Source organism: Camelus dromedarius, chromosome 3 (assembly GCF_036321535.1).
Source record: "Camelus dromedarius isolate mCamDro1 chromosome 3, mCamDro1.pat, whole genome shotgun sequence".
In the NCBI taxonomy this organism is placed as follows: Eukaryota; Metazoa; Chordata; class Mammalia; order Artiodactyla; family Camelidae; genus Camelus; species Camelus dromedarius.
Genome location: NC_087438.1, coordinates 112,561,927 through 112,586,735, shown reverse-complemented (window position 1 = coordinate 112,586,735; position 24,809 = coordinate 112,561,927). Strand labels below are relative to the sequence as shown.

The 24,809-nt window shown below is 44.4% G+C and overlaps 1 protein-coding gene across 13 annotated transcripts in view; it reads left to right on the top strand.

Annotated features, from left to right (window-relative positions):
• EBF1 (EBF transcription factor 1) overlaps positions 1–24,809 on the top strand; it is a 384,787-nt gene that overhangs the window by 253,711 nt on the left and 106,267 nt on the right. For 7 of the 13 annotated variants that reach the window (XM_064484498.1, XM_064484499.1, XM_064484503.1 and 4 more), the window contains one exon: positions 5,455–5,572. In XM_064484498.1, the coding sequence (XP_064340568.1) occupies positions 5,455–5,572 (118 nt within the window). Of the gene's footprint in view, positions 1–5,454; positions 5,597–24,809 lie in introns of all 13 variants that reach the window. The other 6 variants (XM_064484497.1, XM_064484496.1, XM_064484500.1 and 3 more) reach the window with 1 other exon arrangement.

The window sequence follows — 24,809 nt, the reverse complement described above, 5'->3', positions numbered from 1 at the left end:
AAAGCCCACCCTAACGGTCTCTTAATTACCTGTTTAAAGGCTCTGTCTCCAAATACAGTCCCATTCTGAGGTTCTGGGATTAGGAATTCAGCATATGAATTTTGAGGGGGCATAATTCAGGCCATAATATGCGGTATGTCACCTTTTGGTATTGGCTTTTTTCACTTGATATAATTCTCTGGAGATTCATCCAGATGTATCGACAGTTTGTTCCTTTTCACTGCTGAGTATTATTCCACAGAATGCTGCTTAATGCCTTTTTATTCCATATACTTCAGGCCAGTTCATTTCATGCCTTATATTGAGGGCTCTGAATTAATACAAACATAGAATAAGCTAAACGTAGAGGTAAGAAAGCCATGTAACAGACAACCTTGAGCACTAATTTCCTTACGCTGAGGTATCATATATAAGGATTGAAAACCAAGATTTATAATTTTTAAATTAGTATTGAAAATTAAGTTGCTAGTTAGCCACTATATATAAAAATAGATAAAACCAAATTTCTTCTGTATAGCACAGGGAACTATATTCATTATCTTGTAATAAATTTTAATGAAAATGAATATATATGTGTGTATATGCACGACTGGGACATTGTGCTGTACACCAGAAATTGACACATTGTAACCAACTATACTTCAATTAAAAACCATTAAGTTGCTAAAATGGTCATATTTTAGAGGAGATACTTCTTACCAGAATATTCTAAATTTAAATATTGAAACTGTTTTTATGACTTAGTCTTTCCCCTGGTTCCGTATTTGTTCTAGAAATGTTTAAAGATACAGATTTCAACTCTTTTTGGTTGCTTTTGTCTTAACCCTTCCTTCCACATGAGCTGCTACTTTGGTTAATGGGATCTTCCACTCATGACTGAATTTAGTTGCTTGTGTGTGTTTTGTTTTGTTTGTTTTGAAATTCTACTCATGAGACAGAGATCATGCTTCAGGAATCTGAGATGACATAGTTGGGACATACAAGGTCTCCTGTTTGAGAGGAAGGGAAGAAGGACTGAGGAATGATAGTGAGGAAATACTAACCAATAACTAAATTACCAGAGACCCTTCATCCATATGAAGCATTGAGAAAACTAGACTGCACTGAGAAGAGACAGAAAATGTACAGACTGTTTTCAAAGCAGTAAGGTTTCATTTCATTTCAAGCCTAGGATGTAACAGGCTAATAGGCAGATGGTTTACAGAAAGTAAAATTACATAAACCAGTGAAATTTGCAATTCACAAGAGACCTAAATTATATAATTGTATGTCGTGAACACAAAGGGCTTTAAATCTGTAAGATTTCATGGTTAGACTGATCAAGCGGGGAACATGGAAGACGTAATTTCTCTATCCTTTTATTTAGAATAACGGTTTATGCTGGGTCCTCTTTATGGCAATTAAAATGCTTCTGATTATCAGCCCAACACACTGTTTCCAACTTTTTGGTGCATCACCAGCAAAGCAACAACTCTGCTACGACTGCTGACATTTGCTCTGTAAGAACCAAGAACCATGCTGGCCACTTTAAATAACATAAGCCTCACAGAACCCTTATGAGTTAGGTACTATCATCATTTCCATTTGAGAGTCAGGGACACTGGGGCTTAGAGAAGTTAAAAGTCACATCAACTAGGAAAGCTGGATAGTCAAGGATCATACATTTTAGGTTGAATTCTAATTCTAAATAGATGGGGGTAGATAGTAAAAAATTATCGTCTTTAAGGATATTTAGATCCAGGATATAACAGAGCAAATTCTGAACCACGGATGAGCCTGGAAATCAAAAACTTCAGTGTAAAATCTCTGAAGTCCGCGGATAGCTGTGGACTTCTTCTCTGCCCTTTGTACCCCTCACACTGAATACCCACACCTGGAGGGCTGGACCAGAGAGAAGATACCATGAAACACACGGGGTGTTCATCTGCACATCTCTGGATTGCTGTATCAAAAAGCCACACCCCTCCAATAAGTTGGAACAGTCTGTTTCAGAACCCTTCCATAGCAGCACTGTCCAGTAGAATTTTCCGCAATGAAAATGTTCTTTAATTGCCCCGCCCAGTATAGTAGCCTCCAGCCACACGTGGCCACTGACCACCTGAAATGTGGCTATGGAGACTCGGGAACAATGGAATTTTAAAAGTACGTAACCCGTTTAAATTTAAATAGCCACACATGTGGTTACTGTATTCGTGCAATTCTAGAGAGTAAAATTCTAATATATACCTGTTCCTCGTCTTACTCTGGGCCAGGGGTGTAAGGAAGGAGGGCAGAAAGGGAAGGGGTGGTCGAGCCCAAACGTAAAATCATTCTCCATGTTTATCTGTCCCAGATTCAAGCTGGGTTTTGTTGACAAAATTTGGGAAGGTTGAAGATTTGGCAGGCCTGCCCGTCCCCTTGCCTGCATGAATGTGTCAGCACCTCATTAATCTTGTGTTAAACTGTAAAGGCCCCTTTCCCTCCCACTATAGGCTTATTTTTAAAGGACTTCTCAGTGCCCCTTTGCATCTCACCATTAGGTATTTTTTCTTTTAATTTACAAGTTGTTCTGTGGATTAATTTCAGCATTTATTTTTAACTATATCCTGGTCATTTGCAAGTCGGAATGAGAGAAATTATTTGGGGTTGGGAAGTTAAAATGTATTGTGTTAAGAGTTTTTTGAGGAATATATTAGGTGTTTATTTTCTAGAAATTAAAGGCATGAGGATTCTCTGTGTCATCTTTCTTCCGTTATAATTAGTCTTTCAATGAAGTGATTCTGTCACACATGTGGTCGTGATGATCCTGCTCTTGCCAAGAAAAGAAAAACATACAGGGTGTAGTTTTTTTCTTCTCAACCGTTTTTTTGACATTTGTGGAATTAGATGACAATGTCTTTAAATGATACTGAATATTTTAAGCCCGTAGCACTCTGTCTTACAGGTGCATGGTGGATTGTCATTGTGTTTTTTTTTTTTTTTTCTTAAGACAGACATCTAGAATAACCACTTTCTGTATTTCCTGACACTGGAAACAGAGACCGTTTGGCATTCCTTTTATAGTTTCTTTAGCTAACGACTCCAGTGACCACTCAATTGTGGTTGTGTAGTAAATCAAAATCTCTTTGAAAGACCCAGCTCTGTTACATAATTGTAGATGTCCCAGGAAGTCCCCTCCTCGACTGAAAAAGAAGAGTTTCCATTGCTTTAAATAAGACAGAGTCTGCCACTGCTCAGAGCACTTTTTGAAAAGAAAAGAATGGAGGGCTTTCTCCTCTCCTCCTCCTCCTTCCCTCCTTCTTGTAAATTCACCTGCAATGGACGAAGCACACGCAGAGGCTGCAGGCTGTCACATCTGGTTGGTCAATCATGAAGAAAGAGAGAAAAAAAAAAAAACCACTTTGCAAACTGCTGCTTCGAACTTACTGGGTCCTTCCATGAATGACTTGCCCTGGCTGGAATTTTGAGTTTCAGAGTGACTAACAGAATACTCTGAGTCCCTGAATGGGCTCTCTTAATTGTTCACTTTGCTTTTCCATAAAATAGAGTTAAAAAATAACATGGGGTGGGGAGGGCCCGGATCTTGCTAGGGGGGTCAAGTCAAGGTGGGGACCGTGAGGGAAGATGGGGAGAACCCCCAGAGGGCCCCCCCCCCCCCGGCTGCAGTCGTCACTGGGAGATCCCAGGGCAGGCGACCACAGGCGTGGCTCCTGGCTTCCGCATCTGGGCCAAGAATGACCAGGCCCTGGACAGAAGGAGCGGGGCCTCAGGTCCGCAGAGGGAGGGCCCAGAAGGGAAAAAGAAAGAAGCCGATTTGGTTGCCATCTTGGAGGCAGGGGGCAGGGAACCTGTCATGTTTTGCCAGGATGCCTTTGGGTCAAAGAGAGGGACAGTGGGAGCATTCGGTCTGGCAGACAGACATTGGTGGGGGGTCGACAGAGGGGGCTGCTTCTGCAGGCGGGGCTTGTGGTTCGCAGGCCCAGCGTTCTCCCCTCTGCCCAACTCGGGTGAGGAGATCGTAGCCTTGCACAAGACGCTCCAAGTCAGGGCCCCCTTTCCCCAACTTGGAGAAAATGCTTCCTCAGAAACTGGGGCCTCAGCATGTGCCAATCCTTGCAGAGCGGTTCACCTCTTCAGGAGCTAAAGGCTCTCAAAACGAAGAACAATTAAAGCCACAGTCTCTCCAAGCACCTGGGGAATTGAGCAAAAATAAATCAGAAATCCTCAGCCTCCGCTCTGGAGGCCCGCCTCATTATGAGAGCAGGTCTATTAGCCCTCTTGCCATTGTCTTTCATTTCTCAAGTGAGGTGATTCTAATTAAATTAATCTGCATGTCAATCTATCGGTGATCAATCAAAGAGCCTGAGGTCCCCCCTATGCTGCGGGGTGCTCGCGGCTGACAGGGGCTGATAATGGAGGAAGAAATAAACTGTCGAGCAAAGTTAATTAGTCAACATAATAGGTGGATTAAACGGGAGCCGGCTGATTGCTGTTCCCCATGTCAAAGCATGAGGTGGGGGGCGAAGCCGCAATTACAGACAATTATTATATTTGGTTGTAAGAGGTCGCATGAATAAACATATCTCTGTGGGTTTCACTTTTAATCCTCTTCCCCATTTAATATAAGGAGAAGTGTAGGTCATTTCTTCTCATTGTTTTAGTCAAAGTTCTCTGCGAAATCACCTTTGCCTGTGTCCCTCCTTGGCAAACTCAGTTCAGTTTATTGAGATGGCCAGGGGAGATCTGAATTGTTCCTTGGGCCAGGGCTACCCCTTTTAAAAATTTTTAAAAAAATTTTTTTGGCTTTGAAACACAGATTTAACACCACCTTTAATTAGCGAGGATTTTGGGGTGGTAGTGGCGGTGATGGCGGGGAAAAGAGCTTTGGTCTGATGTCTGATTAACTGAACTCACGTGGGAAGGGAAAAGTACAAGAACCTCCCCCAAAAAAGACACCCAGGACAGAAAGCCGTATCCCAGCTCTTACTGAAACCTGTCTTTTTTCATTTCTCTATCCTCTTAACCCTGACACCGTGGAGGGCAGGGGCTGGGGGGTGGGGGGAGGACGGGAATATTTTAAAGATTCAAAAGACTTTTATTTGCATGATCATCTGTGATATCTGCTTCAGTGTCTAAACTGAAGGGTAATTTAGGTGAAACACAACCACCCTTGTGTAAAAAAAAAATATATGCTAATAAAGATCCTCTTGTTAAAATTATGGTTAACAGTGTACCTTCTGCTGTATGACTATAAACTGTGCAATTTTACTTAAAACTGCATCAAAAGCGTTCCATGCCAAAGCCCCACTCATCAATAGCTCCTCTTGTTAGATCTGTACAGCATAAGCACCAGCTATTATGTGAAACAGCTACGCAATTTTCTTCAGCTCCCAGCTGTTATTTATTTAACTTGAGTTTATTACCCTCCGTGCTTTTATATTAAAATGTTCATTCATTTCTCTCTTCTGTCTCCAGGTCGTGGTGTCTACAACAGTCAACGTGGATGGCCATGTCCTGGCAGTCTCTGATAACATGTTTGTCCACAATAACTCCAAGCACGGGCGGAGGGCTCGGAGGCTTGACCCCTCGGAAGGTACGCCCTCTTATCTGGAACATGGTAGGCGAATCATTTTCCTTGGTTGGCATTGCTACTTTAACTGTGCATTTATTTGGTTTCTTTCTTCCAACTCCACCCCATTGTCTACCCCTTTTCAAATTCCGAATGTCCTGTTGGACAACGTGGGTGCTGAGTATTTAAAGGCAGGAAGATGTCTTTGAGGCCCAGTGCTTCTCGTTGTGCAACCCTCCACCCTGAAAATGGCTCATGCCTCCTTCCTTCTGGCTGAGAGACCGAGGGAGGCTGGACCACTGCCTTAGTTGAAGCTCTCACTGGATTAAAGAATAAAGAAAGGCCAAAGCAGAGCAGCACACATCACAACATATTTTGAGTTTAGAACTGATTGGTTGTATAATGAACTTCACCATCTTTGCAGTCCTGCTGGTGTGTCTCTGTGACTACATTCTGACCCTCACTTGGAGATAAGGTCCAAAGTCTAGGTCAGAGGTGTTCTCTAAGCATATAGTCTGAGCTAACTGTCCCTCCCATGCCCAGTGCACACCCCTCCCCTCATCACCACATGATGCAGCCTGCTTTCTGTAGGTAGACTTTGGTGGATAGAAATCACATTTGTCTTGATTTTATGGCTAATCAGTTGTGCCTTTGAGAGGATGAGAGGAAATCAGATAAAAATTTGAACCAAGGGAAGTGAATGCCGCTCAGAGGAACCATAGGTTGGATTGAGCCTATGTCCAAATGTTTCAGTGCTACATGTATATATAATGCATCCATCTGTCTATCTATTCATCAGTCCATCCTTTCATCAGCCCATCTATTCATCTACCCATCTATTCGTCCGTCCATCCATTATCCATCCACCCATTATCCATCCATCTATCCATCCATTATCCATCCATCCATCCATCCATTGTCCATCCATCCATCCATCCACCCAAGAAATGGTGACTGGCACTCTACAGGATACCAATCAACCATGCTCAATTTTCCCCAGTCTCCTCAAGTTAAACTCAAGTCATTTCCCCACCTCACTTTCCAGTTTGCTAGGCCATCGAGATTCTTTTAAAAACACTGCCACACAAATTACCACCTGATTGCCTGGTTTTCCGATGTGCCATGAGCTGTCTTATGATCTAGTTCAAAAGGTAGAAACCTCCTTTCTCCACTGTCATCATTTTTGCCAGATTTTTTTTTGTCCTGCACTTAAGGAATATACAAACTGTACTTTTTATTAATTAGCCAGATGTAAGACTCTTAGAAGGGATTCTTTGCCACATCCAGTTTTACAGTCTTTTTAAAGTAAACCATCATCTTTCAAAAGCTGCTTCTTTATGGTTTCATTAGTGCGGAGATGGATGGATATTACTTTTTGCAGGAGGCCATTTGAAACACCTGCTCATGATTACGTTCCGAGTTCCACTGCTGTACTTAACATTATTCTGATCCTCATTTTACAGTAATGGTGCCTTTTTAATACCCTTGGAGTCACTTCAGGCATTGCATGATTAGAGATGTTGAGGTGAAAGGAAGAAGGGTGAAAAAAATAGGTAAATACTGAGTGGATACAATTTGGAGACCGTAACAGCTGAAGTCTTGTTTTCGACTGTGGCTGGTTAGTTACTGTCCTGCCTGGGAACAGACTTGCCTCTCAATTGAGTAGCTGACTGTTATGGGTTCACAGGTTCAACATGTGCTCCAAGTGCAGACTCCACCCAGCTCTCATTCCTGCCCTTGGGAAGCTAGCAGGAGAGCAAATGACATCATGCAAGTCATCCCTCCACCAAAAAAATCCCAACCAAACCCATAAAAAAACAACCTGCTAGCCAGGACACTTCCAGGGCATGGAGGTCAGGAACATTGTTTTATGTTGTGATGTGGAGGAAGGCACCTTGAAATAAGAGCCAGGGAACCTAATTTTAGCTGAGTTTCACCTCTGGCCTTTGTGTGACCTTAGACAAGTCACCTTACCTCTTGAGATCCTTAGTTGCCTTCTTGGCAAAATGAAGGTGATGATCTGTTGGGGGTTTTAAAAAAAATGTGTACCTTGGGTGGGGGCAGGTCATGTATAAAGCAGAAGTGGGCTGGGTGGAGACTGCGGAAGACGGGCGAGTTCATGCTCGGCCGGACACCCCAGCCCCAGGCAGCTGTCACCGAGGGCAGGGAGAGCCCGCAGGGGCCAGATGTCCCAGTTTGGCCAGAATGAGAACTCTCCGATTTTTTAATTGCTGGTAACTAGATTACAAATGTTTTAGCCCCTAAAGGGAAGACAGGCAGGGAAAAGTCACTTGGGAAGAAGACAGCCGTAGGCTCACAGTTTGAGATTTCTGGATCAAAACATCTCTAAGCTGCCTCCCAGCTCAAATTTTCTCTCTTCTAGTTGGGCATATTATAATGGTGCAGTTGGGTTATCATTTTATTCTCAGTTTTAAAGACAATGTTTTATTTCTCTGCTGCAGTTGACCAGTCCACAAATGGCCATGTTCTTCTCGGCATATTATTCAAGAGAGCGATGACACTTCATTGTTGATTCGTGGTTAACTATCCCAGGGGACCTGGGTCTAGCCTGTCTCCTTCAGCCAGGTTTCCTCCCTCTCACCAAAACCTGACTTCACTGCTCCCCAGAAGAATAAAAAAGCAGACACTCTGAGGTTCTTAGTAAGAACGACAGCGTGGAAATCTGCTTCTCTGCAGAATGAATCAACCAACCACACATAACCACCCACACTCATTGAGACACTTCAGGGAGATGCATAAATACCTACTCAGCAGAGAGTGACTGTGGGCTCTGGCACTGGGGATGTGTGGGAGTGGACTCGGATGCTAATTCATGTCGCTCTGAGGGTAGGGTAATACTTCATCCCTCCGTTGAAGAATTCTGTTGGAAACTGCCCCGTTTGGGACGCTCAGAACCACGCCCCCTTCTTGGCCCCTCCCTCCCCCGCCTCCACGGCACAGGGAGACCCCACAGTCACCCCACCTCGTAGGTGACCTGGGGCAGCCTTCGTTTTCCCTCATCTGGGGCTTTTTACCATCTCATTTACAGGTAGCCTGAATTCTATTGAGCTCTTCTGCACACCCCTAGTTGTATCCCCCTTGTCAGATGGCCGGAGGAGAGTTCCCTTTCGTGGCTCATCTGCCTGCATATCAGAGAAACAGAGACCACGCTTCACATTCACACCGTCTTGCCTGTGTGACCCACGGACTCGCAAACCTCTGTGCTCGAATAACTGTCCCTGTGTTCCAAGCAGGAGAGTTGACGAAGGCAAATGTATCTCATAGACGCTTGTGTGGTCCAGACAGTGAATCCTGGCACGCGGTAGCTCATGGCAGTTGCTCTCCCCTATTTTTTTCTTCATTCATAAATACTGAGATTTTCTTTGGCTGGATGTTTATGAGAGAGTTTAGGCCAGTGAGGTTTCCTCTATAAGCAGTAGCTTTATGAAAGATATACCGTTGTGGAGAGAGGTAGCCTCAGAGCCTAACTGCTCTCAGGGTTCTGATTTTTGAAAAACAAGCTTGGGGCCAAAGATGTAGAGCTGACCCCACCCAATGGGGAATGCAGGGCTTCAGCTTGCGGGCGCGTCCCATCTTCCCATCACTTGGGCAGATTCCTGGGGACTGTGTGCTCAGGGTCTCCAAGGGGCTTGGGTAGTGTGTTCTCATTGTTCTCCTGCCTTTCGGGTTGTGTTTACTTGCGTGAAGGCAGATCGTGGCATCAGTTTCTCTGTTTCTTTCCCCCTGTGGCAAAGTGCGGTGCCCTCACAAAGCTACGGTGCGGGGACCCTGTCAGCTTGCATGTGCTAACACTTTATTATCTAATGATCTAATATGCAACAAGGCAAAGTGCCGGTGCTCATCATCCTGACACAGAATGCGGGGAGAAGTGACTAAATTACTTTATGTACCATTAGCGCTAGCAGCCATGGTGAACTCACCGGCAGCATTTATGCAAATGCCTGTGAATGCACTCCAGTGGCTTTGTCAGGGAGCTGGCTGACAAGCAGTTTAAATGCTCAGTTTTTTTAGGGGACATTTTTTTTTTTTTAGCACGCATGTGTTTTTCTCCCTTCCTCCCTCCCCTCTCTCCCCGTTCTGCCCTGTTGGAGGACTTGCCTTCTCCATGATCACTGGGGAAATCTGAGCCAGTCAGGGAGCTCAGCTGGCCATCAGTAGGCACCCTTTCCGGGAGTAGGTTTAAGGTCCCACTCCGGTGGTTTTCAGGTTTAGGTTTTGTTTTTTTTTGTTGTTGTTGTTGTTATGAGTTCGTACAACCTTCATACTGATTGGGGGAAAAATCAGTAGAACTATATGAATCAAGAGTTTTTAGAAGATGAACATTTTAATGTTCATGAGGTCTGGCCTGAGGTCTTACTTAGTTTCTTGGCTCTAATATAGATGTTTTAAAAATACCCTGGCTTTTTGAAATGGAAAACGATTGAAATTTAGTTTTGCAAGCATTAGATGTGGACGGATTAAATCTCCCTTCAAAGTAATTACAGCGATTGAGATGTGAAGTGTAACAGTGCCAGGATCCCAAAATAAAACAAATCAAAACACAAATGGGGCTTGGCCACACTAAAAACACTGTGGAATAAAGAGTGGTGTTCGAATCGCTGGGCCTATCTCCCTGCTGTAGCTACAGCATTAGAGACGTAGAGGCAGATTTTCACTACCACCAGTTCGTTCTGACCTGTCCATTGCAGTGTCCCCGTCAAGCTGTCCCTGACAATGTGGTGTTACTCTTGCTCTTGGGCATTTGACCTCCTCTGATCCCTTTGCTCCAGATAGAAGCAGCATTTGCTTCTGCTGGTTGCCCCTGGGTATCCAGCCCCGTTGACCCCCTGTGCCCAGCTGCACTTAAATTTGTTGTTTTATGGATGTGCGGGGAAAGATGGTCCAGGCTTGGGGAGATCACTCCAAACTGAGAGACAGCGCAGAGCTTTGTAAGAAAAGAGAGGCCGCCTCTCCTCCCCTCTGTGTGATGAGGCCCTGAGAAGGGGCTTACTAGCCAGTGTCGGCAGGGTCTAATAGGAGAAGGGTCAGCTGTCTGGCTGGAGAGCTGGATTCCGGTCCTGAGTCTGCCATTAACTGGCTCTCTGGCTCTGAGAAGTTCCCTTTGCTTCTGTGGCCTCAGTTTTGTGTGTTTTCGCAGAGCTGTGTAGGGCCATCCGTAGACCTTTTTAGTGCGCACGATTTCTTGGTGCTCTGAACTGAAGCCACTGACACATACCTTCCCTCATCTGGTACCTCCGGGGGTGCCTTTGGAGAAGCAGGCCCTCGGGAGAGCAGGGAAGTCCACTGGCTGTTCCTAGTAGGGCCCTTTCTTTGGATCTCCAGCCAAGGGATAAGGCGTCAGTAAGGTGGACTTGAGATCATTCCTTCCTTCCTTCCTTCCTTCATACTCAGCGTCCACTACAGGCCAGACAGGGCGGCCTAGGTGCAGGACCACAGGCAGACACAGCCCCTGTCTTCACAGAATGTATCATGTAAATAGAGAAGAAAGACACTAAACGCAATTTACAACTAACTCCTTAGATTTGTGCATAAAAGGAGTGGGGAGGAGTGAGCTGTCAGGAAAGCCTTCCTTGAGGAAATCCCACTTCTGCCAGAACCTAAGAGAGGAGTATGTTTTCACTTGACAAAGGGGACAGGAACAGATTTCCAGGCGATGGAACAGCATGTGCAAGAGCTGTTTTGTTTAGGTGAGTTCAAGGAAACAGAAGGAGCCTGCGACGGCACCCGTTGCCCCGGCCGCCAGGAGTGGCAGGGGGCGAGGCTGGGGGAGCTAGTGAGGGTTGGACCGCACAGGCCTGTGGATGCTCAGAGGTCGGTGGCAGTTGGGAAGTGATGTGGGGGCCACACAAGGCTCAGTGCCAATTACTTGGACTTCCAGTGATCGTGAAGGCCCAGGGAAAGCTCTCTCTGAGCAGCTTATAACCTCGCCCATCCCTGCCGGCCCTTGGAAGCTCACCATGAAGGTGGCTGTGCCTTAATGCTGTCCCTCTGGTCACCTCTCCTTCTGTTAATAGCACATGTCTTCCAAATAAGAAGGGAGTCCAACATTTGAACAGTTCTGTTTTCCAGATGGTTTTGGTTTATTGATTTTCTTTCCTCATAAGTAGCTTAGAAAGAGTTTACCTAATGACTTCTTTTTGAACTTGTAGAGATTTTTTACCTTGGTAAGCCCTTTAGAACGGAGGGCTGCTGTGTTTCTTGACCTATGAAATGTATATTACTTGTCTAACCCCCAACACATGGAAAACAGGATGAGAGAAAGTAAACAAAACAACAAAGAGAAACAGACCATCCTGGTCTCTCACTCCCCTCCCATCACGGTCAGGAACTGAGTCACAGCTCATGCTGAGTGAGGTACCACTGAAGTCCACCCCCTCGTTTCCCAGAGAAGGACACTGAGAGCTGAGAAGAGCACGTAACCTGCTCTCGCGCACACAGCTCGTTTCTGTCAAGGTCTCCTTCGCACTTGCCCGTGGTCCGCTGGCCGGCCAGTGTGGGCTTCGGGGGGTGCGCAGATGTCAGAGGACCTGGAGCCCACCCTGATGCCTTTCCATTTCCGCTTGCCCTGGGCTTGCAGGGGTCTTCCTGGGATTCCAAGGGCCATGAGAAGCATGTCTGTAAAATCTCCCCAGCTCCCTGACAGAAATGCACCTTCAAAACACAAGGGCAGAGGACGGATGACTCAGACCTTTGCACTCAGACAGTGGCCCTTCACGGGACTGGTTTTGGTGCAGAACTCCAGCCAGGCCCACGTAGGCAAGAGCATTTTGGTGAAGGGTCTAGTTCAGCAGAAAAACGTGGGTGTCATCTCCTGTTCCTGAGGGTGGCATGTTTACGTCTTCTCAATCGGTTTTCCTGCTTGAAAAAGCAAGAGAGATACAAGAACAGAAGATTAGGGTTAAGAAAATCTAGATGTATCATGAAACAGGACGAAGTCCCCAGACTTTCCAGCATCAGATCAGGCCTTGTTCTTTGAGCAGTGGGGAAGGTGGCTTTTGTCTTCCCTTGCAATAGAAGGGACCCGGCAAGAAGTCAAGATAATGAACAAGGATGTAAGTGGCAACTGATTTTCAAAGTAGCCCTTGAGTCATCCATAAAGTAAGTAAAGGAGACACCAGAAATCTTAGCCCTGGGGCCTCGGTAGCCGGCAAGCTGTCAGCATCAGGCAGATTAAAGAGTTGGTGAGCCCCAGGCCACTGCTAAGCAGGTGTTCTCCTGTATCTCTATTTGAATATGACACCACCAGCCCCATCGCTGACAAAGGAGAAATCGTGCTCAGACTTTGCCGCCCTGCTTAATGGTGGCCAGGCCGGGTAGTAATTAGTATGTATTCTTTTTCTTCTTCTTCTTCTTGCTGCTGCTGCGATTTTTGGACTATTGTCAGCTCACCTTTATGGAGCACTTACTATGTGCCAGCACTGAGGTCATCATTTGATTTATATCATTACATCAAATCCTTCCACGAATCTGATAAGCTATAACAATTTTCATCCCCATTTTACAGATGAGAAAAGTCGGGGTCAGTGAGTTGAGCAGCTTACCCAAAGCCACCAAAAGGATTAGAATTGGACCTGGGCCTCGACCTTGGCCAGGTCTCCCGAACCGCAGAGCTCTGTGTCATGGGGGGACTAAGTAATGACTACACACACTCACCGAGCCCTTACTCTGACGGGCACGTGGTGCTGTGGGCGCCACGTTGCGAAGATGAGGAAAGTGAGGCCAGAGAGAGGTTGAGTCACTTGCCCAGAGTTGCACAGCGAACACATAGTAGGGGGAGGATTCAAACCCAGAGAGCCTGACTGCATTCAGAGTCTGTACTTTGAACTGCTTGCTCTAGGCATGATGCTAATATTTTTTCCCTCTCTTAGCCTACTGTTCCTACTTTTCTCAATACAAGAAAGGCAATTATGCTCATATTTTAAGTAGACCTTTCAGAAATTAGCCCAGACATATATATATATACATATATATATATATGTATACATATTTGCTTTATTGGGCATATTGTGTGTATTTACCTTAGTGTTCTTTTTCCTTCAATGGCCTGTTTTTCCTCATGGCTACAGTCAAAGAAAATGCTGTTTTATTTGCTGACTGGTGTGTGTTCTGGGAGGCTGGCAAGATAAGAGGGAGGCTGGTAATATTTTATTTATTTGCAAGGATATTCTGACTCCGCTTTCTAGAAATCATTTGTTGACCATGTGGACTTCCTGGCACATATACCAGGTAGAGGGAAAAAAAGGCCATGAGAAAAGGGTAAAATTGTTAGATGGCCGTTAGGATGCTGAGAGCCTCCTTCCAGGATATGGAAGGGTTACTGAGCCTCACGCCACAGTGGGAAAAGACAGTGAGAAACTGAGATAGATTCGGGGAGGAAGTTTTCTTTGATGACTTTCTTGACAAACCCGTCAACTGTGGGAAACTTCCAGCTTTGGGTGTTTTGTGTGACCTAATAAATGAGTGCACCACACCTAACTTATTTTAATAAGCACAGAGTGTCAGGGGTGGGGTGGGGAGCAGAGTGGTGTTCTGCATTTATTTTGGATCAAAATGAAAGGACTTTTTTTTTTTCCTAGCCTAATTTTTTGTCTTTTATTTCTTTGGTTACAAAAGCATCATAATTCCAATTGTATTTATCTGCATAGTTGATTATTTCCAAACCAAGGGCCTCTTCCTATTTACTTTCTACTTACTTGAGACTATCAGAGGATTCGAGTCCTGTGGATCTGCAAATGAAAGCTTCCTGCCCTGGTCATAAATCTTCTTCAGATATTGAGGGGCAGTGACCAGGAGTGGATCTGAAACATATTTTGTGTGAACATTTTCAGTGATACACACGGAAATAAACAAACAGAGCACTGCCTCTACCTTGCCACATGACCTCCATCCTGTACTTTGATTTCTTTGGGCCTCAGTTTCCTCTGTTAAGTGGGGTTGGAGGCAGGGCGGGGGGGGGGGGGGGGGCTTGGTGAGCCCTTTAGGCCCTGATTTCTTGCTTGAACTTGGCTGATTCTGTGTGAGGTCTCCTCTCTCCTGAGCTGCTGCACACACACTGCCTTGGTGAGAGGCCACGAGAATGCCAAGGTGATGGTCATCCCCTAGGACAAATCGGAGGCCAGCCTCCCTTCACCTTCGGCATTTCTGCAGAAGGCTGACAGTGGGTTCCAGGAGGCCTTGAGAAAGCCCCCAGCTGTGGCTTACACAGCCCCTTAGGTATCTCTCACCCAGTGTTGTTCTTTCTGAATTCCTTTAGCTGAACCCTCTTGATGGTTAGCAGTGAGATTTTAGACTAGGTTTCCCACACAGTGTGTGAGATGACTTTAGGAAACAGAGGGAAAAACATTAAAAAAAATTTTTTTTAATGGTTATATCTATCTTAATACATAAGCAAAAACATTTATAAAGCACTCCAAAGTCATGATCTTACAGCTATTATTGCTAAGGGCAAGACTGAACTTAAAGTAAGTCAATCTAAACAAAAATATTAACTATAATGCTAAGCAAGTTGTGGAGTATGTCGCAGGGAACGGGACAAACCCAGGACTGAAGTTTGGGAAATACTGTTTCAGAGGACTTTAGGTTCGGGGGAAGTAATAATTCTTTCGTGTCACCAGGAAACAGTGTAGAATTCTGGGAAACTTTTTTTTTTTATGAGTCAAATACTGTATTTTAATAGAAAACCGTTTTAGCTCAGTTTACCATGAGAATAGACTTAATGTCCTCATAGGATTTTAAAAATCAAACCGTCTCCCAAGCTGTTAACTCTGTGTTTTCTTTTTAATCAAGCGGTGTCTGCATGTCAGAGAGCAGAAATTAGTGTGGAAAGGAGGATTTGAGTCAAGGGGGAGAGACTCAGCCAGGGTCCACCCAGGCAGCGCATTATGATAATATATACGGAACCAGCTGGACACTGAGCAAAGCTGACATTGTGTTGTCAGGGCCAGGATCGCCCATCAATTTCCAAGATAGGATTTGAGTTCAAGTGACAGAGAGAGCAGTGACTGCGTGGAAACTGATGCGGGGGGGGGAGGGGCGGGGCAGGCAGGGACTAGCCAGGCCTGAAGAAGGGAAGTGCTGGTGCCTCCGGAAGGGGGTGGCTCTGTTTTCTCATCTGGCCGCTACCCTTCCTTCTAACCTTAACATCTGTCAGCAAGACCCACCTGGGCCCTTGCATGATGAGAGCCCAGCGCCGGGGGAGCTCACTGGTGCTAATTTTAACCCCCATGAGAATGGAGTGCCTGCTGCTGGAGTGGGGACCCAGTCACCCTAGGAAACCGGACTCCACGGAGCCCCTGCCGTATCCACTGAGGAAGCCCCGTGTCGGGGTAGTGGCGGCTGAGAACCCCTGGAAGATGTCTCAACTTTTCAGCTCGTCTGTTTCATGCCTCAGTATGTGAACAACTCTGATAATGATTCTTAAGTTTGTTTGCTTATTCACTGAGCATTCAGTCACTCATCGATGTAACATATATTTATTGATTGACTGCCTCCCCTGTTAAATAACAGGGGTGCAGAGGTGAACACGGTAGGCACAGTTGCTGACATCATGAGGTATTCAGTCTCGTGTGTGTATATTTTTGTGTCGTCATTAAGGAAATAACTGCACATAGAATTACTTAAATTGAAGTGATGGTAAGTAGTGATGGTAAGAGCTATCCTGGAGAGACAGAGCCTGCTAAGAGAGCTTTAAACAAGGGGGCTCAGCCAAGCCTGAAGAATCAACGACACTTAAATTTGAAAACAAGAAGGAGTAGCGTTTTGTCAGGCAAGGAGGAAGGAGCGGTTTAGAGGGGAAGGCGTGTCCAAAACTCCATGGGAGCTCAAAATATTAAAAACATGGGGGAAAGCTAATCAGAAAAGCTGGTTAGGTCTGAGATCCATTTTTGAGAAAATAAATTTGGAAGTTTCCCATAGGTTGCTTTCTCTCTGAAACCTGGAAAAATGGATCCAGTGTATTTTTTTTTCATATATATTTGTATTGAAGTACAGTCAGTTTACAATGTTGCGTTAGTCTCTGGTGCACAGCATGATGCTTCAGTCAAACAGGTACATCCATATGTTTGTTTTCATATTCTCTTTCACCACAAGTTACTACAAGAAATTGAATATAGTTCCCTGTGCTCTACAGTATGAACTTGTTGTTTATCTATTCATATATATATTAGTTAGTACTGCTGGGTACAGTGTATTTTTGTAATCACAGGCTACCAGAAGCGTTTGCCCAGTTAAGTGCTAGCTGTTACCAGTGTTTCGCACGCTGAGCGTTTACTAGCCATCAGGTTTAATGCTGAGCACTTTGTATCATCTCTTTCAATGCTCTGAACCACCATAGGAGGGCACTACATTTATTCTCTCCGGTGAGCAAATGAGGGACACTGAGTCCATCTTTCAAACATTTGTTTGTGGCCAAAAAGAAAAAAAGAGTCGGATTTTTGTGTCTGCAGCATTTGGACCTCCAAGTAGCTGACACAGGCGGACATCACCACTGTTCTTTCCTCTTTAGTCATTGCTGGTCCCCTCACTTTGGACTTCAGAGGTGGGGGGAAAATTCTCTTGCCATTTGATCACGTAATATAATTCCTGCTTCAACTGAAGCAAATTGACGACGTTACTCAAAGGCAAATTGAAAAGCCACATCTGTGCTGAATCCCCAGGGTGCGTTAGTTGGCATGTGCAGTGATATATGGGAAGGTGCTTTTCTGGGTTAAGATAAAAAAATCCTGGTATCATGTCACGCTATCGGGCACCCCATCTCAACCTCACTGTGCCGGCCCTGAAACCTGAAAATACTCAGTGGACAGAAATGAAACTTTATAGAAATTAGCTGATCATCATCCTTATCAGATGAATACGATGCCGTCAGCAGGATTCTAGCATCCTCAGAAAATAAGAGATTTACCTGGAGAGGAGCAAGAGAAAAGGGAAGGCATGGATCATAGGGCTTTGCTGCCAGCCCGCCTTGGGCAAGTTGGCCGGGAGATGTCCTAGTAACTCAAATCCTGCTCAAACGTGTGCTGCTGGTCAGTCATAACGGAGGCACCGACATGGGAAACCAGACGGTAACCAGAGAAGGAAAAGAAAAGCGAAACACAAAAGTAACACTGTCGGGCCCGCAGGGCACAGGAATAGAACTGAGTTGGCCAAATACTTATCTGACCACTAAGCATGAAAGCGGAACCCAAGTACTAATACATTTTTATCCCAATCTGTGAAATGAATATTTTATGTGCGAACATACGCTCTTGAGTTGCTGGCTTCTCTAATTGACAGTTGCAAACAGCAGGACCCCAGTTGTTCAAACCCACATTCTTCACCCGTGGTTCTGGGGGGCGACAGGCAGCAGGAGCAGAGGAAGAGAGGCCAGGACAGCAGCAGGTATGGGGCTTCTCAGCACATCAGTGTCTTTCATCCCCTGGGGGCACAGCGATAGAAGTGTCAAAAGACAGGTGTATCTAAAATACATACAAATAGCAATAACAGAGTGGGAGAAAATATTTGCAAAAGGGAGACTGACGAGGGCTTAATTTCCAAAATATATAAACAGCTCATGCAACTTAATAATAGTAATAATAAAAACCCAATCCAAAAATGAGCAGAAGACCTAAACAAGCAGTTCTCCAGTGAAGACATACTAATGGCCAATAAGCACATGTAAAAATGCTCAGTGTTGCTAATTATCAGAGAAATGCAAATCAAACTACAATGAGGTATCACCTCACACCAGTCAGAATGGCCATCATTCAAAAGTCCACAAACGATAAATGCTGGAGAGGCTGTGGAGAAAAGGGAACCCTCCTACACTGTTGGTGGGAGTGCAGTTTGGTGCAGCCACTGTGGAAAACAGTATGGTGCAGTTTGGTGCAGTTTGGTGCAGCCACTGTGGAAAACAGTATGGAAAACAGTATGGAGTCTCAAAAGACTAAAAATAGACTTACCATATGATCCAGCAATCCCACTCCTGGGCATATATCCAGAAGGAATCTTAATTCAAAAAGGTACATGCACTCCAGTGTTCATAGCGGCACTATTTACAATAGCCAAGACATTAGAAACAACCTAAATGTCCATCGACAGATGGCTGGATAAAGAAGAAGTGGTATATTTATACAATGGAATACTACTCAGCCATAAAAAGAATAAAATAATGCCATTTGCAGCAAATGGATGGACCTGGAGATTGTCATTCTAAGTGAAGTAAGCCAGAAAGAGAAAGAAAAATACCATATGATATCAACTATATGGACAGTCTAAAAAAAAAAAAAAAGAAGACAAATGAACTTATTTACAAAACAGAAACAGACTCACAGGCATAGAAAACAAACTTATGGTTACTGTGGGGTGGGGGGAAAAGGGTGGGAAGTAATAAACTGGGAGCTCGAGATTAGCAGATACTGACATATACAAAACAGATAAACAAAAAGGTCACACTGTATAGCACAGGGAACTATATTCAGTATCTTATAATTTATGGTGAAAAAATATGAAAACGAGTATATGTATGTTCATGTATGACTGAAGCATTATGCTATACATCAGAAATTGATACATTGTGAACTGACTACTTCAATAAAAATATATACATACAAAAAAAAATTAGTGACTGGGTGACACTGAAGTGGAAAATTTTTTAAAAAGCAAGAGATTCTGGCTGTAATGTAGAAAAACGATTAAACTTATCGTGGTTGGTGCAGATTGAGACCTTTTTTTCTTTCATTCTTCATTATTCTTTGGCTACTTCTCCTTTGAGCACAGTTGGGAAGACAGCAGGTTCTGAGCACCTACTGTGTGTGCCTGAGATAGATGCTTTCAGGTCTGTTATGTTGAGACTGTGGAAGTGGGGGGACTGTGTTCCAGTGGTCCCAGTGGTCCCAGTGTATTTTATCCTGTCTTAGTGGAGGAGGAAAATATCGTTGTGGTCATTCCTTGCTAAAATCTCCTGGCTGAATCACCAAGCCAGCTGTGTTCTTCCAGTAACTGTTATGTGCAACAGGTCTATAAAGTCAGACCTCAGATTCCTGTACCTTTCAACTTTGGCAGAATCCAAAAAACTCTTCTTGATTTGGTTAGCTCAGGCCTGTGGAATCCAATCCTTGTTGCTCAAAAGAAAAAAAAAAAAACAAGTTGAGGAAAATGTTATTGGTGATATGGTTTTAGGATAACCTATTTAATCAGTAAACTTTTACCATTTTCCTTTTATGTGCAAAATTCTATCATGAACATCATGGAGATAGATAATGTCTAGATGAAATGAAAGTTAGGGAGAAGTGCCCGACACATTAAAAATGCAAGTTCTTGTAGTGTTACTATTGCTTATGTTCGATGTTCTATCTCTGTGGTTAGCAGCCCAACCAGCAACAATAGAAAAGCTTCTAAGCCTCAAAGTCTGGCAGGATTTTCAGTGTTCCTGTGTTTAAATTGGCACCTGTGGTATTATATGCGGATGCCGTTTTTTGAGCTTGGAAACAGAAGAGGGTAAAGAGAGATTTTACTATAATTCATATGTGGGGCTGAGTCTTAGGGGGAAAATAACTTTACTTGGAAACAAAGTAGTAATGCTCTGTAAAGTTAATAAACACTCACCCTCTGTCTTGGGAATAAGGAATTTCACAACTAAGATTCTTAGGGACTTTGTCTGTGTTTATATGATTGAAGTGACTATTTTGGCCAAACTGAGCAGGCATTTCAGATAAATACCAAAACTGAAGGGTAGTTTGGGTGTTTTAAATACCTGACTTTATCAACCAATGTGGATTCTTACAGTCTCAAGTTCAAGTGAATTTCTAACCTCATTTCTAGAGTGGAATTTAAAATAACATTTCCTTGCCCACCACTCGGGGTTGACATTAAGAATATTTAGGAGAATGTGTGTGCAACCCGTTTGAAAACTTAATAGAACTCATTAATTGTCAGGTATCGGTTAAGTGCAGAGGACTGCACCCCCTTTGCAAATGAACGAGGTCTTTGCCTTCAAGGGATGTGTTGACAGTTGGGTTGATTTGCACACATATACACACACCCAGCTGTACACATACACAAGTGTGTATCTCAAGACAAAGGCTCAAGTAAAAGCAGTTAAGTCACGAATGACTGGGAAAGACATGAAGGAGTTCCCTTGAGAGTTGGTGTTTTGTAGATAGACTGGGATAGAAACAGTTCTCACGGAAGACCAGTCTTTGGGCACAGTACCACTGGACTAGGTAGGAGTGAGTGGTGTAATCTTCTTGAAAAAGAAATGCTGGAAAAGTGCAAAGCATGTTTGGAGACAGTGGGTTTGGAGAGTCTGCCATTATCTTCTTTGTGTTCTTTTTCCCTATCTTCCTCCTCCTCTTCCTGCAACTCCCCCTTCTCTTCATTCCGTCTCACATCTATTCATTGCTTCTTCTGTGCTGAGCTCTGTGCGCACAGATTAACTCACGTAAAACCCTCACAGCCCTCTCATGAGTTGGGTTCTGTTATAATTCTATCTCCAGTTGGAGTGGTAGGAACTGAGGCTTCAGAAAAGTAAAGTAAGTTGCCCAGGCTGGTGAGTGGAGAAGCTGGAACATGAGCTGAGGCTTCCTGAATCCAGAGCCAGTGCTCCCGATCGCTGCCGAGCCCTTCCACCAGTGTGGGGCAGGTGGGGAGCGAGGTTGGAAGGGGAGAACTAGCCAGACTCACGAGGATGGACTTGACCCTGGAGGCTAAGGGGAAAGGACAGAAAGCTTCTGAGCAGGGCAGCATCATTTTGAAAGTGGGCATCATGGGAAGGTTTTTCTGGGGTTTGGTGTGTAGATGGGACTTAGCACGTGATTGATGATGTGAGTAGAAGTGAATCATGATCAGGCAAAGGGGAGTGTCTGCAGTCCAGATCGAACAGCTCAGCCCGCAAAGGGTAATTTTTGAGGAGGATGAGTCAGTGCAACGTGGAGTTCAAGTGGAAGTGGTGTTCCCACTCTCCTTTGCTGCTCTGTCTGGGTGGGTTTTGATGATGGTGCTTGTGATGTCACCGACCATCACCACGGAAACATCTGTGCTGTAACAAACACTGGAGCGCAGCATCCCCCAGTGTGCCAGGGAGGAGAGGAAACTGGCTCAAAACGATAAGGTTCTCAATAATAAAAGTTCTCTCAAACACGTTAGCTGTAGGAGCCTCGATCGTGGAGAGAAATGTAAGCATTACTATTCCGAAAAGCCCAAAGCAGGAGTTGTGCATTACTAGGGGCTGGGAATGGTTGATTTTAAGGTGCTGCTCATATCCAAATCACAGTTTCCTTAAAAAAAGTCACTATCTATGCTATCTTGTATGATGACAGTAGAAACCCTTTAGGAGCATGGAGTTCGTCTCCCAAACTGTTTATAAAAAATCCTCTGCAGAGCACAGGAAGGCTAGCTGGGGAACTTCTGTGTTGTTCTGGGGTGAACAGTCAGAAGCAGAAATGACAGTGGTTGTGGTTTGTCTTTCTTGTTTGATGAGTCAATGGCAGTATTAGTTGTGCAGTTGTGGAAATTAGTAACTAACAGATTGTTCTTGGCCCTCGAAGGACTGATAGACGTTGCACACTGATGGATCAGATCATGAACTGAATCCAGCTCCAAGTCATAGTTAGGTTTGGTGCTCATGGTGCTTTACGAAGCTATGTATTTGTTGCTTTACAATTAGAAATGAAGAGATCGTATATGAAAATCTGAATGTGCACATTCTCTTAATATTCAGAAGAGCTGTGGGGGGGGAGGGTTTCGCTCAGTGGTAGGGTGCATGCTTAGCATGTGTGAGGTCCTGGGTTCCATCCCCAGTACCTTCATTAAAATAAATCAGTAAAAAAACCTAATTACCCCCACCCCAAATTTAAAAAAATTATTCAGAAGAGCTGGTAGTGCTGGACCCACATTCTCAAATGGCAACAATTAGGTCAAACTGAGAAGCTGTGTCCCTTTTGGGAAGGGGTTACACTGTCGTTGGCCACACTCCCTTCCCTCTCCCATTTTGTTGCCCCCAACCCCTTGTGTTTACGTACCTTCCTGTCTGGCTCTGAGTATTTGATTCTGTGATCACTGTTGGAAGAATTACAGGCTAATTTTTCCTAGCTCAGTTCCTGGCGTATGGAGGCTGCCCCATACATGGTAGCTCTGATTATTCTCTGTCAGTTACAGGCTCGGTTATTTGCACCTGATCCACAGGTCAGCACCATTCCACAGAACTTCCTGCGATGACAGAAAGGCTCTTCCTCCGCGCCATGATACCCGCTGTGCCAGCCACTGGTCACACGTGGCTATTGGCCACTTAAAATGTGGCTAGTATGACCAAGAGAATACTTTCTCCTTTTATTTAGTTTTCATTAATTAAAAATTAAGTTTCAGTAGCCACATATGGCCAGTGGCTACCATTACTGGGCAGAGCAGATTTAAGTCACGGGATTGAACATCCAGTGAAGTGTCCTCGTTTAGGATAAAATGTGGAGAACAGACACTAGGGCTGTGTGTGTGAGCGTGTTTATTTTATGCAAGGTGACTTATAATGGGCTTCGCCAGTTAGGATCACCTGCCTCCGGGAAGGGGACCACCCCTTATCGCCTGACTTGTGAATTTAAGGAGCCAAATACGTATGTTTTACAAGATGTGATATGTACATTCATATTGATAATCATAATGTCATCTTGAGCTCGAATGGGGGGATTTCTCTGTGATTGTTCAGTTAAGTGCACTGTGTAAATATAATCATGAGATCTGTGTGTGGAAAAGCCTACGTTTTTGATGAGCTGCTGGCCTCTGCCATGCGTGACGGCATAGAGCCAGGAGCTAGGGTGACTGAGGGGACGTTGGGAAGCCAGCGGAGCCCTGCTAGGACGGCTAGTAAGACCGTCTCCTGTTAGCACGGGGGCTGCCGGGGCTGCTGGCTGTTGCGTTGCCGTCACAAGCAGACATCCGTCACTTCTGCTGACCGCATTGGTGTAAGCCAGCCGAAAGTAGACTTCTAAAAGATCCCTCTTTCATCCGGCTGATTCACTCCTTTGCACCGTGGTTTGCTTCACTAAGCCCCGCAGTCAGAGCCACCCCTCTTTTCCTTTGTCATGGGGTTGGGGACCCCACAACCATCTACCCGGCTCTGGCCCAGCGGCAACTTACTGATCTCTATCTTGCAACTTGCCCCAAGCCAACTTTTCCAGCTGAGAAACAAGTAACTTGACTGCTCCTGGGGACAGAGGCACAGAAAGGCAAAACCGACATCAGCCTGTTTCATTGAAGGCGGAGCTCTGAATTACAGACCCCTTCCCCAGAAAAAGCCTCCTTAAAAACAGGGAAAACCTAATGAACATGACAGAAACGGCTGCTGTAGCTACTTTTATCAAATGATGACTGATACCAACCTTCTTGTCATGGAGAAAAAGAACACAACAGGCATGAACATATTCTGCTTGGATCATTCATCCAGTCGGAATTACATGTCATCTGTTCTTAGAGTCAGAATCTGCAGGGTGGATACAGGTCTTCCTTTCCCATCTTTCCGTGCAAACATCAGTGTAAACCCCTCTTAGGACAGTGAGTTGAATGAGTTCTAGAATTCAATAGGAGAAGGAAGACGATGCCTTCTAACAGAAGAAAAAATGTAGATTCTGCGTACTTTTAAGTGCCTTCTTAGGAAAATTCTTTGCCAACATGTTTTCTAGAAAAAAGACCAGGCTGATATGATCTGAGATGAACTAATAAAATGTTCAATTATCTGCACGCTACTCTGTTTTTAATGCTGAATTTAGTCCGGCTCCCAGACACAAGGAGGCTAAAAATTCATATTCAGATAAGGAGAGGCGAACCTTGGAGAACAGATGGAACAGAGTTCAGCATAAAGGTTTAATCCTATCAGGCCGATTCCTGTATGGCCATCTGGATAATCCGGCACACACATTCAAGGCCTGTTAAAAATACGACTCCAGCCAAGATTAACGTCACAGATTTTCCACTAGACTTGCTCATATTTGACTTTATGATTTTCCAGGCCCAGGAAGATTGCTTGCAAATAAAGCCTTGAGGATTCCAAGAAGGAGCAGTTACATTTTTTTTTTTTTCCAAAACCTGAAAATTGTTTCCTCTTTCACAGTATTAGGTGTCCATTTTGGGGAAGTTATTTTCATCTCCCTGTCTCCCCTGACTTTCATAGCTGGAACTTTTCTTACAACAAGATAATAAGGAGAATTGGAAGAAAAATAATTTTGTGCATGAAAGTTCTCCTCGTCAGGAAGAAAAGAGTTATTTACTTATTGTATAA